Source organism: Gadus macrocephalus, chromosome 17 (assembly GCF_031168955.1).
Source record: "Gadus macrocephalus chromosome 17, ASM3116895v1".
Lineage (NCBI taxonomy): Eukaryota > Metazoa > Chordata > Actinopteri > Gadiformes > Gadidae > Gadus > Gadus macrocephalus.
The window spans coordinates 356,621-372,606 of record NC_082398.1 but is presented as its reverse complement, the minus strand read 5'-3'; the positions used below and the strand labels follow the sequence as shown (position 1 = coordinate 372,606).

General features: G+C 47.2%; 3 protein-coding genes across 5 annotated transcripts in view; 1 reads left to right on the top strand and 2 right to left on the bottom strand.

Annotated features, from left to right (window-relative positions):
• Positions 1-1,959, top strand: part of pelp1 (proline, glutamate and leucine rich protein 1) — a 34,119-nt gene extending 32,160 nt beyond the window's left edge. The window contains exon 19 of the mRNA XM_060035705.1: positions 1,565-1,959. Coding sequence (XP_059891688.1) covers positions 1,565-1,666 — 102 coding nt within the window. The 3' untranslated portion in view covers positions 1,667-1,959. The remainder of the gene's footprint in view (positions 1-1,564) is intronic.
• A 1,575-nt stretch (positions 1,960-3,534) lies between these two features.
• On the bottom strand, positions 3,535-4,403 carry LOC132445621 (ribonuclease kappa-A-like). Its single transcript, XM_060035708.1, has 4 exons — positions 4,234-4,403; positions 4,066-4,145; positions 3,816-3,942; positions 3,535-3,708 (listed from the first exon to the last, which is right to left on the bottom strand). Exons 1-4 carry the CDS (start codon positions 4,306-4,308, stop codon positions 3,691-3,693), a joined length of 300 nt encoding a protein of 99 aa, XP_059891691.1. The 5' UTR covers positions 4,309-4,403; the 3' UTR covers positions 3,535-3,690.
• Positions 4,404-7,861: 3,458 nt separating this feature from the next.
• LOC132475761 (chromatin complexes subunit BAP18-like) lies at positions 7,862-13,621 on the bottom strand. Of its 3 annotated transcripts, none has more exons than XR_009529983.1 (6): positions 13,181-13,621; positions 12,826-12,920; positions 11,617-11,792; positions 10,651-10,758; positions 8,278-8,397; positions 7,862-8,240 (listed from the first exon to the last, which is right to left on the bottom strand). XR_009529983.1 is itself a non-coding variant. In XM_060077062.1 (6 exons), the coding sequence occupies exons 1-5, from the start codon at positions 13,199-13,201 to the stop codon at positions 8,333-8,335; spliced, it is 465 nt and encodes a 154-aa protein (XP_059933045.1). In that variant the 5' UTR covers positions 13,202-13,621; the 3' UTR covers positions 7,862-8,222; positions 8,287-8,332. The 3 variants fall into 3 exon arrangements, 2 of the variants coding, with proteins under 2 accessions (XP_059933045.1, XP_059933044.1); XM_060077062.1 differs by having other exon boundaries at positions 7,862-8,222; positions 8,287-8,397; XM_060077061.1 differs by having other exon boundaries at positions 7,862-8,397.
• Between the last annotated feature and the right edge of the window lie 2,365 nt (positions 13,622-15,986).

Sequence of the window (15,986 nt, the reverse complement as noted above, 5' to 3'; positions counted from 1 at the left end):
TCACAAACTACTTAAGCTACGCCCTCCCCACCTCAGTTCTGTTCGCTTTGCATTGCTGGAAGTGAGTAGGGGGAGAGGTTAAGTAGAGCCTTCAGATTGGACGGTTTGACTTTAGAGTTACCGTCATGTTTTGTATATTTTTTTTTGTTGCCATTATTGTTTTATAGGGACAAACATTAACAAATTTCTCCTACAGGGGATTGATAAAGTTCTATCTATTGAACAGAAAGAAACACTTGGTCATACTTTACACACTTTACCACAGCATTGGCCTACTGAATGCCACAGATATATTTTAAGCATTGGACTGAATGCCACATAAATATATAATTATGTTTTTGCACGTTTGCAACGTTTAAAAGTTCAGGGAAAAGTATAGCCTCTACTGGTGTTGCTTAGGCCAATATCCTTTTGAGGCAGTGTTGTTTCCGAATATTAGTGTTAAGGGCCAATAATGCTTACTATCATACATTAGTCACCATGTCTGTGGACGGGTTAGGGTTAGGGTTCGGGCTGGCTCCATGCATTACGAAGGAGTTAGTAAAAGAGGTCAACGAGGCAAGTGGTGGATTCATTGAAATGGTTGAGGAAATTTGAATGCTGAGAAACTACAGCAATTTGAAAAGAGTTTGTTTGTTTATATTTTATATTGTGTGTTGAAAGTTTGATATTTAAACCAAAAATACAGCTACACTTTCACACCATCACTTTGTGTATTGTTTTTTTAATCTTTTATTATCATTTCTGGGTACATGGTCTTAAGAGACATCAGGCCTCTAGACTTTGAGTTAGGCCCTCAGTTTGGCTCTTTGATTGGTGAGTGCACACTTATCCTTTGGCACATTCATTAATGTATTGACATGAATGTTTCATATGTTCCAAAAAAACATGAATAACATATGCACGACCGCGTTTTACGACTGCTTAATGGGTGCAATGTAGGTCTTAATTTTCATTGAAGTGGTCTTAAAAAAGTCAAAAAAAAAGTCTTAAATTTGGGTTGATCAAACCTGGGGAAACCCTGCACTAGTGGGCCCTCGTGACATCACTAGTGGGCCCTGGGTGACATCACTAGTGGGCCCGCCCCCTCGGTGACATCACTATTGGGCCCACCCCCTCTGTGACATCCCTAGTGGGCCCACCCCCTCGGTGACATCCCTAGTGGGCCCACCCCCTCGGTGACATCCCTAGTGGGCCCACCCCCTCGGTGACATCCCTAGTGGGCCCACCCCCTCGGTGACATCCCTAGTGGGCCCACCCCCTCGGTGACATCCCTAGTGGGCCCACCCCCTCGGTGACATCCCTAGTGGGCCGGGCCCCTGATGAGTTAATAAATTGGGGCCCTTTAAAGCCTGTGTTTATTTGAAGTGGTTGTTAAAGGAGGCTGACCTCCAGGTCTACTGTTGATGAGCAGCGCCTCTCAGAGACGCTTCGTCAAACAGGTTGAGGCCGTGTGGACAGTGTGGTGTGTGTGTGTGTGTGTGTGTGTGTGTGTGTGTGTGTGTGTAGTGCACAGTCTGTGGGTATTGTGTAGTGTACTGAGTGTGACTGCGTTGTCTCTCAGGTGGAGGAAGGGGGCGTGGCCTCCATGCTGGCTGACTTCATCGCCTGCCCCCCCGACGAAGAGGAGGGCGGCTCCAGCTCCAGCCTCCCATGTCTGGACTGACCGCCCCCCCCCCAGGACTGACCCCCCCCCCCCCCCCCCCCCCCATGACTGACCGCCCCCCTCCCCCAGGACTGCCCCCCCCTCCCCCAGGACTGACCGCCCCCCTGTTATGGGTCCCAGTTTAAAGTTTGTTTCGAGGTTCAGTCCAGCGAGTGGGCCGTAGAGACCAGCACTTGGGGGGTGGGGTCACCTGCAGCCTCCTGTTGTGATTGATGTTCTGTGATTGATGTTTCCTGTATATGGCTTTTGATATCATTTCTGTAACTATCATCATTAAAAATATGCTGTTATTATATTTTGTATTTTCATATTAGAAGATAAGCATAGAGGAAATAACTTTTAAGTTATGTTTACAATTTTAAACATCGTTATTATGTTGTTTAAGGATACAACTTTATTTAAATAGTTAAACGCCCGAAGGAAGCAGATTGTGCCCCTGCAAACTTGGGGAGTCGACCCCCCTTCCTAATAGAGCTCGTAAATCGCCATTGCTCATGGGACCTATGTGACTGAAAAAAATGAATGGGAGTCAATGGAGAGAAAGTAATTATTTTCTGATCCCAGTCTTTATATGCCCCGGATTACACATATGTTTGTGGATTTAAATGATAATTTTTCATGCAAAGAAAACTATAATTTAGCGGGTAGGAGTTTGATACGGTTAGTTTTTGTGTGGGGCGCTTTGTGGACTACAACTCCCGCTGCTCTCGACGCGTATGATATACGTCACCACCACTCGCAAACAGATCCAGCAGTCGGAACATGGCTGTGTCTTTGGTGCATTTTACCACCTTCTTTCACCTCGATCAAGGCTTTTGTGCTCTCCTTGAAAGAAGGTAAAAGGAAAAACCCCGGACACGAGAAGTTAACGGAGCCGTGCTCTAGGCCCTCTCGAATGCCGGGCCGAACAACATTTGTTTCACTACGACTGCTTTCAGCTGCCCACCCCTCCTTCAGCAAAAAATAACAAAACGGCTAATAAAACGCTTGAGTTGGTGTTTTGAAAAGAGAAAACTTACATATTTTTAGTACAGGGCATAAAGATAATTATGAGCCTTTGATTGATATCCAGTCATTTTTTGCAGAGACACATTCCTGTGCCCCACTTGTATTGGAGTGAACGGAGATAACTACTTCTGGGCCCCATTGAATCGAGGGACCCGTCCACAGCCCGCTTAAACAGCTGCAATACCCGACTTGGCCGCTGAGCAGCGGTGGATTGCGGAAGTATGCACTGTTCCCCGGGGCTTGGGAGCGCTGTAGTTCACAAAGAGTTCTCACACAAAACATTAAACTTCTTTGCGATTTTTTTTATTTTTTCTTTGCATGAAAAATTATAATTTAAATCCGCAAACATGTGTAATCCAGGGCATATAAAGACTGGGACCATAGAATAATTACTTTCTCCATTGAAACCCATGAATTTTTTTTTTAATGATCGTAAATAAACTAGATGTCGAAGAAGTAAAAGCTGCGTCACGATTTGAACTACACTTTTTCGACTGGGTTTTTGGATTGTCGGTGCCGTTAAAGTAGTAAACGATTATTAATGCTACTTTAACGGCACAGACAATCCAAAAACCCAGTCGAGATTAGATGAAAAAAGTTGTGGTTTGCCATTTCCATGTATTATGTTCAGCTTGTTTGACTGTGCATGTAATTTACGATTTAATGTAAAGATAATGTCATGATTTCGATTATACTGCGAGTGTTTATCTGCACCTGCATAGTTTTCACAGTGAAGTTGGAGGAAAAATCTTCAATCAAACCGGTTGCAAGGAAACCACTTGTGTCTGCAAAATGCTTCAGGGATTTATAATTTCCTTGTTACAAAATACATCTACAACTTCTGTGATCAAGCCATGTGCAAATGAAAAAAATCATTTATTCTGAATTCACAATTTGTAAGACAAAGAAGGCACTGAGACTGTCGTATGAAATGTTTTGGCACCAAGTGTTTACAGCGATAGAGCGCATTAACCGCTCCTCAAGCTCCAGGAAGTCCTCTTCTCCGCTAGGGGCTGCTACCGAACCAGGTATTCCTGATGAAACATCAACATTACTACACATCGTGGACTCGGGTGGTCATGTGATTTATGAATGAATGTTATTCTAACACGGCCATGAGAACCAACATTGACCAAATCACCTTCCGCCGGTTGAGCGCCACCTGGCAGAAGGAGAAGCCCCCCACCACCACGTAGACGGCCGCCGCGATGAAGCAGTTGTAGGCGACCTGGTTGTAGATCCCGTAGACCTTCTGAGGAGGGTTGGTACTGGAACCACAAGAGGTTAGGTTAGTAAACAGGACCGAGATACATGTTAGTGAACAGGTTAGTGAAAGAGACACAGGTTAGTGAACTGGACCTCTGGTTAGTAGTTGCGATAGGATAACCTACTCCCTCAAGTCCTCCTCAGTGAGCGGGACGTCCTCGATGAGCACCGCGGAGTGGGTTCTGAAGAAGACCCCCAGCAGGGCCTGAGGGTGAGACGGGAGCGGGTTAGGGGGACCGGGTTAGGGGGACCGGGTTAGGGGGACCGGACCGCGAGGAGCGTGAATCACCTACCAGCATGACGACACCCCAGACGCTGATCACGATGCCGCACGTCGCCAGCTTGGGCCCGCAGATCAGACACGACATGACGAGGAGGATAACTAGAGGAGAAGTGGAGGTAAGAGCTCAGACCACCGATCGAACTGTTGGCTGGTTTTAGAACCATAGACGTTTAGAACTCCTGCCCTGAGTCAGCTGACAGCAGGTCAGCTGACAGCATGTCACCGGACTTCCTGATTGAAAACTAAAACCGGAAGTCTGATGACGTACATGAGGGTGTGTTCAAGACATTCTTCCATGGTCTATGTCTATGGTTCAAGAGCCCTACCATAGATATATATACACAGTGTTCTATATATATCTATGAGCCCGACGGTAGCCCTCTGGCTCTATGGACCAATTAAAGAACAGAACAGTAACAACTTACACAGGCTCCTCTTATTGGTCAGCTCACACCGTGGCTCCAGAGGTTTCAAAGAGAGAGGGGTCGCCGGGACTCGAACCCATGTCTCCAGATCTCAGGGAGGAGCAGGACGGACCGTGGGAGTTTATTAATGTTGACGCGACGTCAGGGATTTATTTAAGTTAAGTTGTTATCCGTTGTCCCTTTTAAAAAAAAAAAAAAAATGGCATTACATTTTTGTATGTAATAATAAGACTATAGCCTTCTTAGATTCGGTAATAGTGTTGGTTAAACCTCTATAGACTATGGTTCGAGTCCCCTCTCAGACATCCAACTAGAGGAGCGAATTGCAAAATGCTCCGCTGAATTACTGCACCTGCGTCCTCTTGTTCTGTCATGTGGATTGTTTGGTTACAGCTCATAAAAGCCCAAAATTCTGTATTTCCTAAATTTTTAATATTGAGAAAAAAAGTTCAATATTATAGACTCAAGATGTCACACTCTAATCAGTTAATTACGTCAAAATAACTGCAAAGGGTTCCTGGGCCTTAACATGGTCAGTCTGGTTCAGTAGGCTTCACCCTCCTGGGGAAGACTACACCCTCCACTATGTAAGGAATAATCCCCGAGAGGCAGGGCAATAAACAGTTTGATGTGCCCTTCCACGAGCCGGGCATATCAAACTGTTTATTGCCCTGCCTTGAGGTGATTATTCCGTTTATTCTACTTCTCGCCGGCCAACATAATAAAACAATTCAAATACTTTAATAATTAGCCATTTTCTTATTCGTATTGCATGCTTATTAAATGTATACTCTGTTTAAATTCATCTCCTTCGAAAAGTAGTTCCCTTTAGAACTACGGTGAATAACGTTAGCTCAGCTGTAGGTAACTCGTTTCTATAGCAACCACACAAGGCTGCATCTGATCACTAGTTTAATAATGTAATTGTTACATTCGTATCAAGTCAGCTTTAATGACGATCGATCAAACATGCACTCCTTATTCCAAATAATTTTTACAATGAACCTCATGTTTGAAATGTATGTTATAGAAAACGATACAAGCGGCGTATTGATCTACTGTGCTCAGTAAACAGCAAGTAGAACCGACAAGTCAGCGGGCAATATGCCGGATTAATGCATCCCTCCCAGCCAATCAGAATCGAGCATTCTTAAATGAAGTAGAATAATAAGTATTATACAATGGGGGACCTAAATCCAGCGATCTGATTGGTTCCCAACTGTTGTATAAAGAGCGTATACATAACTGCTATGACGCCCGATCATTTTGTGAAAGTATCACTCCGCGCCTTGAAGAGGAAACCGTTACAAAGTATCGTAAGAAACTTTATCACACGGAGATTTAGCTTGACCATGGAGGAGGGGATTCACCAGCGGGGAAATATATCGGCGAGTGAACTGCTCCATAGGATAAATTGCCGGCGAACCGCTCTATCGGAGCCTTCTCTCGGAGGGACGCTAAAGTGTGTTGCATAGCGACCGTCGATGCATAGCGGCAGCCAGGAGGGACTACTTTTTTGTATTTTGTAAAACGGCTACTTTGACTTTCTTTGTTTCTTTTTAAATGTAGTGTGTCTATGACTTTCGTTTCGCCATAACAGTAACCGTTGTATAAAAGCAATAGATCACTTCAGTCAGTGGTATGTGCTCACATTATTCTACTTCATTTAAGAATGCTCGATTCTGATTGGCCGGGAGGGGTGCATTAATCCGGCATACTGCCCGCTGACTTGTCGGTTCTACTTGCTGCTGACTGAGCACAGTAGATCAATACGCCGCTTGTATCGTTTTCTATCACATACATTTCAAACATGAGGTCCGTTGTCAAAATAAACCAAGGAGTGCATGTTTGATCGATCGTCATTAAAGCTGACTTGATACGAATGCAACAACTACGTTGTTAAACTAGTGATCAGATCAGTTGCAACCTTGTGTGGTTGCTATAGAAACGCGTTACCTTGAGCTAACGTTTTCACCGTAGTTCTAAAGGGAACTACTTTTCGAGGGAGATGAACTTAAACAGAGCATACATTTAATAAGCATGCAATACGAATAAGAAAAAGGCTAATTATTAAAGTATTTGAATTGTTTTATTATGTTGGCCGGCGCGAAGTAGAATAAACGGAATAATCACCTCAAGGCAGGGCAATAAACAGTTTGATATGCCCGGCTCGCGGAAGGTTACCGCCCTCGACTTCGTCTCGGGCGGTAAGCCGTCCACTAGCCGGGCATATCAAACTGTTTATTGCCCGGCCTCTCGGTGATTATTCCTTACTTATACCACTGTGAAGGGGGTCGCCGGCCCTCCGCTGCGCGTCGGGGCCGGACAACGCCCCTTAACAGTGGTATAATGAGCACATACCACAGCCTGGCGGGATCTATTGCTTAATTATACAACGGGGGACCTAAATCCAGCGATCTGATTGGTTCCCAACTGTTGTATAATGAGCATATACATAACTGCTATGACGCCCGATCATTTTGTGAAAGTTTGCATATCACTCCGCGCCTGGAAGTAGAAACAGTTACAAAGTAAAACATGTGTTGGATGATGGAGACTAGGGTGTAAATGTTGTTACTCCGGGAGTGAGCAAGGCGATGGAGAGACTAACGAAACCTTAGGCACACGGCGAGTGAACTGCTCCATAGGATAAATTGCCGGCGAACCGCTCTATCGGAACCTTCTCTCGGAGGGACGCTAAAGTGTGTTGCATAGCGACCGTCGATGCATAGCGGCAGCCAGGAGGGACTACTTTTTTGTATTCTTTAACAAAACGGCTACTTTGACTTTCTTTGTTTCTTTTTAAATGTAGTGTGTCTATGACTTTCGTTTCGCCATAACAGTAACCGTTGTATAAAAGCAATGGATCACTTCAGTCAGTGGTATGTGCTCATTATACCACTGTGAAGGGGGTCGCCGGCCCTCCGCTTCGCGTCGGGGCCGGACAACGCCCCTTAACAGTGGTATAATGAGCACATACCACAGCCTGGCGGGATCTATTGCTTAATTATAAGTTGCTTCTGAATCTTGGTAAGACGGGCAAGCCGCAAGGCAGAATTGACCGATTTCTCAGCATATTGCTTTCACATCATGGTGGAAAAAATGACTTAATATATAAAAGTGACTTGAATATAAAGATTGCATTATGTCGGACAGCGGTTTGGACGTTATTTATTAACAATGTTTGAGTGTATGTTTGGATTCTTTTACAAGCCATTAACACAATTCCTGACATTTCTTAGGCCAAATATTGCATTTTTATTTTTCAATTATGCATTAGTTTCATTGCGATTTCAAAGGAAAAATCTATAATTGACTTAATAAACATATTGAAATCTATTGTGATTAATTCAGGCCTCCCTTGATCTTGACGTTAGACAAGTTCTCTATTGAAACTGAAAGCGACAAAGTTCTCAGTAGGAACAAGTGCAGCACTTCACATGGTTCCACAGTCACAGAGCTGCCATACGAAGAGGAGAGACAAGGAGGCAGTCTGCAGGTCCACAGAGACACAGGGCTGGTGTATAGGACAGGGCCACCTCCCCCAGTCTATAGGACAGGGCCACCTCCCCCAGTCTATAGGAGAGGGCCCACAGGGCCCGGTCTATAGGAGAGGGCCCACAGGGCCCGGTCTATAGGAGAGGGCCCACAGGGCCCGGTCGGCCCCTCCTTGGCCCCTGGGGGTCAGCGGGACAGCAACGGGAGGTGAGTGGAGCTCATGATGAGGCTGGAGTCCAAGTTCAGATTATCTGGGATGGGGAGGAGCCATGAGGGTTAGGGATGTATAGAGTATACAGTATCTATACATTATACTGTATCTATACACACTATATAGAACAAAAGATCTATCTATATCTATATATAGTTACTGAGCATGTATTAAAGTTGAATAAAATGCAAACCTTTAACAGATGTAATAGCATGCTACCAGCTAACTATTGGTGCGTTCGTACTCCCCCCGCACGAGTTGCAAAGTGGGACATCTCCCAGCTGCCTGGTGACCTTTCACCGAGGCACTCCCCCTTTGTGTCCGTCCCAGAGTCCACCGTGTCAAACCGTACGACTCGACAAACAAAGATGGCTGCGCCCGTAATGAGATGTATTTTCTTTGTATTTGTACCACGTTGGTAGTTTTAATGTCAATTTTAAATGCTCTTACACACTATATTACATTGCGGCTTAAGTCGTCGTGTAGCGACGCCCACAAAGACAAACGGGAACGCTTGCAGTGCTACAAGACAGGAAATTACGTCACAAGAGCAACAGGCGCGGGTGGTGTACGATGCATCTGAAACACACCACTACCCTCCATGTAACAGCGCGCTACTAGCTTACACACCACTACCCTCCATGTAACAGCACGCTACTAGCTTACACACCACTACCCTCCATGTAACAGCGCGCTACTAGCTTACACACCACTACCCTCCATGTAACAGCGCGCTACTAGCTTACACACCACTACCCTCCATGTAACAGCGCGCTACTAGCTTACACACCACTACCCTCCATGTAACAGCGCGCTACTAGCTTACACACCACTACCCTCCATGTAACAGCGCGCTACTAGCTTACACACCACTACCCTCCATGTAACAGCGCGCTACTAGCTTACACACCACTACCCTCCATGTAACAGCGCGCTACTAGCTTACACACCACTACCCTCCATGTAACAGCGCGCTACTAGCTTACACACCACTACCCTCCATGTAACAGCGCGCTACTAGCTTACACACCACTACCCTCCATGTAACAGCGCGCTACTAGCTTACACACCACTACCCTCCATGTAACAGCGCGCTACTATCTTACACACCACTACCCTCCATGTAACAGCGCGCTACTATCTTACACACCACTACCCTCCATGTAACAGCGCGCTACTAGCTTACACACCACTACCCTCCATGTAACAGCGCGCTACTAGCTTACACACCACTACCCTCCATGTAACAGCGCGCTACTAGCTTACACACCACTACCCTCCATGTGTACTGTAACACTAGCTACTACTAGCTTACACACCACTACCCTCCATGTAACAGCACGCTACTAGCTTACAGACCCACTACCCTCCATGTGTACTGTAACACTAGCTACTACTAGCTTACACACCAATACCCTCCATGTGTACTGTAACACTAGCTACTACTAGCTTACACACCAATACCCTCCATGTGTACTGTAACACTAGCTACTACTAGCTTACACACCACTACCCTCCATGTGTACTGTAACACTAGCTACTACTAGCTTACACACCAATACCCTCCATGTGTACTGTAACACTAGCTACTACTAGCTTACACACCAATACCCTCCATGTGTACTGTAACACTAGCTACTACTAGCTTACAGACCCACTACCCTCCATGTGTACAGTAACACTAGCTACTACTAGCTTACACACCAATACCCTCCATGTGTACTGTAACACTAGCTACTACTAGCTTACACACCACTACCCTCCATGTGTACTGTAACACTAGCTACTACTAGCTTACACACCACTACCCTCCATGTGTACTGTAACACCAGCTACTACTAGCTTACACACCAATACCCTCCATGTGTACTGTAACACTAGCTACTACTAGCTTACACACCACTACCCTCCATGTGTACTGTAACACTAGCTACTACTAGCTTACACACCAATACCCTCCATGTGTACTGTAACACCAGCTACTACTAGCTTACACACCACTACCCTCCATGTGTACTGTAACACTAGCTACTACTAGCTTACACACCAATACCCTCCATGTGTACTGTAACACTAGCTACTACTAGCTTACAGACCCACTACCCTCCATGTGTACTGTAACACTAGCTACTACTAGCTTACACACCAATACCCTCCATGTGTACTGTAACACTAGCTACTACTAGCTTACACACCAATACCCTCCATGTGTACTGTAACACCAGCTACTACTAGCTTACACACCAATACCCTCCATGTGTACAGTAACACTAGCTACTACCAGCTTACAGACCTTGATCAAAGTTGTTGAGTTTCTTGGGGCCGGGGCCCCGTCCGGGCCCCTCCAGGTCCACCAGGTCACTGGTCACGTCCGAGTCGTTCAGCGCACTGAGGGTGACGTCTGGGACACAACGGGGGGGCAAGATCAGAGAGGGGGGAGGAGGAGGTGGGGGGGAGGGAGGGGGGAGGAGGAGCAGGGAGGGAGGAGGGAAGAGGGGGAGGGAGGAGGAGCAGGGAGGAGGGGGAGGAGGAGGGAGGGGGAGGGGGAGGAGGAGGAGCAGGGAGGGAGGAGGGGGGAGGGAGGAGCAGGGAGGGAGGAGCAGCGGAGGGAGGAGGGGGGAGGGAGGAGCAGGGAGGGAGGAGCAGGGAGGGAGGAGCAGCCTAACGACTAACTGTCCTCAAGGTCCTTCTCCAGGTATTAGTGCACATGAAGTATTAAGAAATAAATGAATGAATGTAGAAATAATTAAATAACTGTCCTCACTGTCGACCTCCACAAAATACCAAAGAGAGGGTCCCACCAACCCCCCCGCTGAGCCTCCTCTGTTGATCTGCAAGTACCAGCTCCTTAGGCCTACAAAAAAATGTTGTTTGGTTCCGGTTTCCGACCGACCCTGTCAATTTATGTGCGACCCAAATTATTTTATGAGTTTTATAAAAAAAAAAAAAATAGCTTCAGGAAGGATCTGTACCAGCTCCTTATGGTGGAGCCGCTTCAGGAAGGATCTGTACCAGCTCCTTATGGTGGAGCCGCTTCAGGAAGGATCTGTACCAGCTCCTTATGGTGGAGCCGCTTCAGGAAGGATCTGTACCAGCTCCTTATGGTGGAGCCGCTTCAGGAAGGATCTGTACCAGCTCCTTATGGTGGAGCCGCTTCAGGAAGGATCTGTACCAGCTCCTTATGGTGGAGCCGCTTCAGGATTGGTCCTTCAGACTGAGCTCAGGGTGTGATATGAGTAATGTGTTGTGCTCCACTCACCGGCCGTCTTCTGTTTCTTCACGCTGGGCTGGGCGGAGGGGGGGTCCCGGAGCGCCGACAGACCGGTCTGGGGGGGCCCCCCGGGGATGGCCTTCTTCACAGCCTTCCTGCTGCCGTCGCTGAACACCGGCCCGTCTCCGTGAGCCTTCCTCTTCACCGTGGTTTTGACCGGAGCGCTGCAGCATAACGACAGTCAGGGTTAACCCCTCCCACAGGAATCAGGGTTACCCCCCCCCCACCTCCCACAGGAATCAGGGTTACCCCCCCCCCACCTCCCACAGGAGTCAGGGTTACCCCCCCCCCACCTCCCACAGGAATCAGGGTTACCCCCCCCCCCCACCTCCCACAGGAATCAGGGTTACCCCCCCCCAAATCTCCCACAGGAATCAGGGTTACCCCCCCCCCCACCTCCCACAGGAGTCAGGGTTACCCCCCCCCCACCTCCCACAGGAATCAGGGTTACCCCCCCCCCCCCCCCCCCCCCACCTCCCACAGGAATCAGGGTTACCCCCCCATGAGTGTCTCTACACTCAGCCCCCGCTACACCTACGGGTGGTGTCTCTACACTCAGCCCCTGCTTCACCTACGGGTGGTGTCTCTACACTCAGCCCCCGCTACACCTACGGGTGGTGTCTCTACACTCAGCCCCTGCTACACCTACGGGTGGTGTCTCTACACTCAGCCCCTGCTACACCTACGGGTGGTGTCGCTACACTCAGCCCCTGCTACACCTACGGGTGGTGTCGCTACACTCAGCCCCTGCTTCACCTACGGGTGGTGTCTCTACACTCAGCCCCTGCTTCACCTACGGGTGGTGTCTCTACACTCAGCCCCTGCTTCACCTACGGGTGGTGTCGCTACACTCAGCCCCTGCTTCACCTACGGGTGGTGTCTCTACACTCAGCCCCCGCTACACCTACGGGTGGTGTCTCTACACTCAGCCCCCGCTACACCTACGGGTGGTGCCTCTACAATCAGCAGCCGTGGAGTAGCAACCTTTAGTAGAGGAACCCCAAGGGAAGAGGAGTATGTCCCACCATGACACGTTCTCCAGTGGGTGACCAGCGTGGTGGTCCAGGCCGGACACCGGGCTTATAGCCTGGTGTCCGGCCTGGACCACCACACTGGGACCGGGCTATAAGCCTGGTCCCAGTGTGGTGGTCTAGGGCTGGACCTATAGACCAGTATGCAGGTCCAGGGTGGAGGTACCTTGCAGGACTGGCGTCTGCGACCGGGTGCAGCTGCATGGTGAGCTCCCCTAGCTTGGTGAAGGCAGCGCCGGCAGCTGAGAAGATCTCCCCCACCTGGAACCACGGCGGACATTATTGCGTATGTACAGGAATATATATATATATATATATATATATATATAGAACTGTCTGAGGCTGGGGTCGCCTGCTTCTTTTCTGAGGTCATAGGGAGAATTAGGAGGCTAGTTGTGGGTAATCGATCAGCCTAATTTCATTGACCTTTCATTAAATCAAAATGTATGGAATACTTTGAAACAACTGATCGATAGTAATAAAAAGTAATAAAAAAAACATGACAGCCATATTGGACTTACTTTTGTTGAGGCTGAAGTCATTTTCCGTATTGCCAAACTGGGGAGACGGGAGAGATACCAGAGAGAGAGGGGGGAGCGAGACAGACTGGAGAAAGAGACAGACCGGAGAAGGATACCAGAGAGAGGGACCGGAGAGAGATACAGAGACAGACAAGAGAGAGAGAGACGGGGGAGACAGACCGGAGAGAGAGCGAGAGACAGACCGGAGAGAGAGAGAGAGAGAGAGAAACAGACCAGAGAGATACCAGAGAGGTGGTCTTAACGAGGACAACAGAGGGCTAGCTCCATGCTAATTCTCCTTCCATTGCTAATTCTCTCACAAGAGACTCGATATCAGAATCCTCGAAAACCAAACCCCCGACTCAATGGGGTTCACCTGGCTGGTGGGGTTATCCTGGTTGACGTGGTTAACCTGGGCCCTGTACCACGAAGCTCGCTTAGAGGGTTAGCGAGGTATGTTGTAGTGATGTTATGGTTTGCGTGGAGGCATCGGGGCGTGTGTCGAGTACCTCGGCTCCTCCCCCAGCGAAGCTCCGTATCGAGTAGGATTCACATAGGCGAAATGACGTAGCGCGTGACGTTCGAGGCTTCATCTCGGGCTGTTCCGCGATATGGGTTCACAATTGGCACATTTTTACAAAAAGAAGACCCCCCAGTTCCAAGATCACTTTTATGGCTATGTAATTAATCACACTCATTCCCAGTCATCATGCAGTTCTATTATTACAATTAGTAGGCTACTGTAGTTATAAGACAATCTATTTTGCCCGGGATGACTTAAAATCTTCGTCAAATGATTTGTTCTCTACCATGAGCTCGGGAGATATTTATGAACGGCACACTCACACGTATCACTGAAATGACTTTAATTCTTAAACGTTTTGATGTTGTACGAAGCAAACATCACATCATCACAGGAAACTCTTTCTTTCATCATAATTTCATTCACCACTAGGTGTCCCTAGCGTACTCATTTGAAGCTTCGAGGTCGAACCACTTTGATGGTTCATCTGGCTGAGATGCTTTGACGTTTCATGAGGCATCATCTCGGCACCACTAGTATGTTGAGCTCCAAGCCTGCGTTAGTTGTACCACGAAAGTCGATCTCTTTTAGCGTCGCTGTATCACTATGGTGACTTATGCTCGCAACCAAACCTGGTCGGGAGCAGTTTTTCGGCTGGTGTCTGTAGCTATAATGCAAATGAGGAGGAGCGAGGCGGGTCAAGGAGGAGGGTGGGGGTGTGGCCCTGAGCAGCCTGCAGCCACGGTACCATTCGCTCTGTTTACAGTGGATGTATCGCAATGGCGAGGCGCACACAGCCTTTAGCCGTGTTCTGTAAATATTCTAGAACACACGGGAGTCCTGGAGCTCTATATCTAAATATTATCATATAGCCTACATAGATATCTATATCATATAATATATATTATAACGGCCAAAAGCTGTGTGAGCCAATATAATGAATCTCAAACGACCGCGTTGGGTTCTCCGACGTTCCTGGTTCTTCAACGTCCTCATCAATGTGAACTAGACTGAACCGCGACAAGGAGGAGAAAGGGATCGTTGCCGGGCAGCGCTTAGGCACCTCCGCCTCCGGCGGTGGTCCCTCAGCGGGTCTCAAGCTGGAGACATTCGCCGCCAACAATCCCTTTCTCCTCCATGTCGTGGTTCATGTTCTTGAGGGAGTCAAAGCCAAAGTTCCTTCCCCCCAATTCATTCTCAACCTTGGCTGAGATAACCCCCAATACGAGTCTCGTTGTAGAAATACCAGAGACGAGAGTCCGACAGAACACTGCGGTCAAGCCAGCCTACTCATCAAGATCGGCGGTCAAGCCAACCGACTCAGTTTTTTGCCGTACCTGTATATACTAGCCATTACGGTAATAGCGTCTCAGAACTAGTTTCAAATAAAAGCATTCGTCGGGTACATACAAAAAGACGGTCAATAAAAGCAAATACTATCAAAGGAAGTGTACGGCCGTTGTGGTATTTTCTTTCAAAATAAAAGCCCACCAAACATTCCAATATGAGACATATATATGATTTTGGATACGATTTAAAAGAAAATGCCCTGTTATTCCAGGCTCATTTCACTGCAGGGCGATAGTTCAAGACCCCACAGGGTCACCCAAGAAGTTTCAGGACATTCTGATGCGTAGTTTCAAAATAAAAGCCCACCAAATATGAGACATATTAAATATGATTTTGGATTCAATTTAAAAGACAATGCCCTGTTATTTCAGGATCATTTCACTTCAGGGTTATAGTTCAAGACCCCATGGGGTCACACAAGAAGTTTCAGAACATTCTGATGTGGAGTTTCAAAATAAAAGCCAACCAAAGTTTCCAATATGAGACATATTACATATGATTTTGGATTCAATTTAAAAGACAATGCCCTGTTATTTCAGGCTCATTTCACATCAGGGTTATAGTTCAAGACCCCATGGGGTCACACAAGAAGTTTCAGAACATTCTGATGTGGAGTTTCAAAATAAAAGCCAACCAAAGTTTCCAATATGAGACATATTACATATGATTTTGGATTCAATTTAAAAGAAAATGCCCTGTTATTTCAGGCTCATTTCACATCAGGGTTATAGTTCAAGACCCCATGGGGTCACACAAGAAGTTTCAGAACATTCTGATGTGGAGTTTCAAAATAAAAGCCAACCAAAGTTTCCAATATGAGACATATTACATATGATTTTGGATTCAATTTAAAAGAAAATGCCCTGTTATTTCAGGCTCATTTCACATCAGGGTTATAGTTCAAGACCCCATGGGGTCACACAAGAAGTTTCA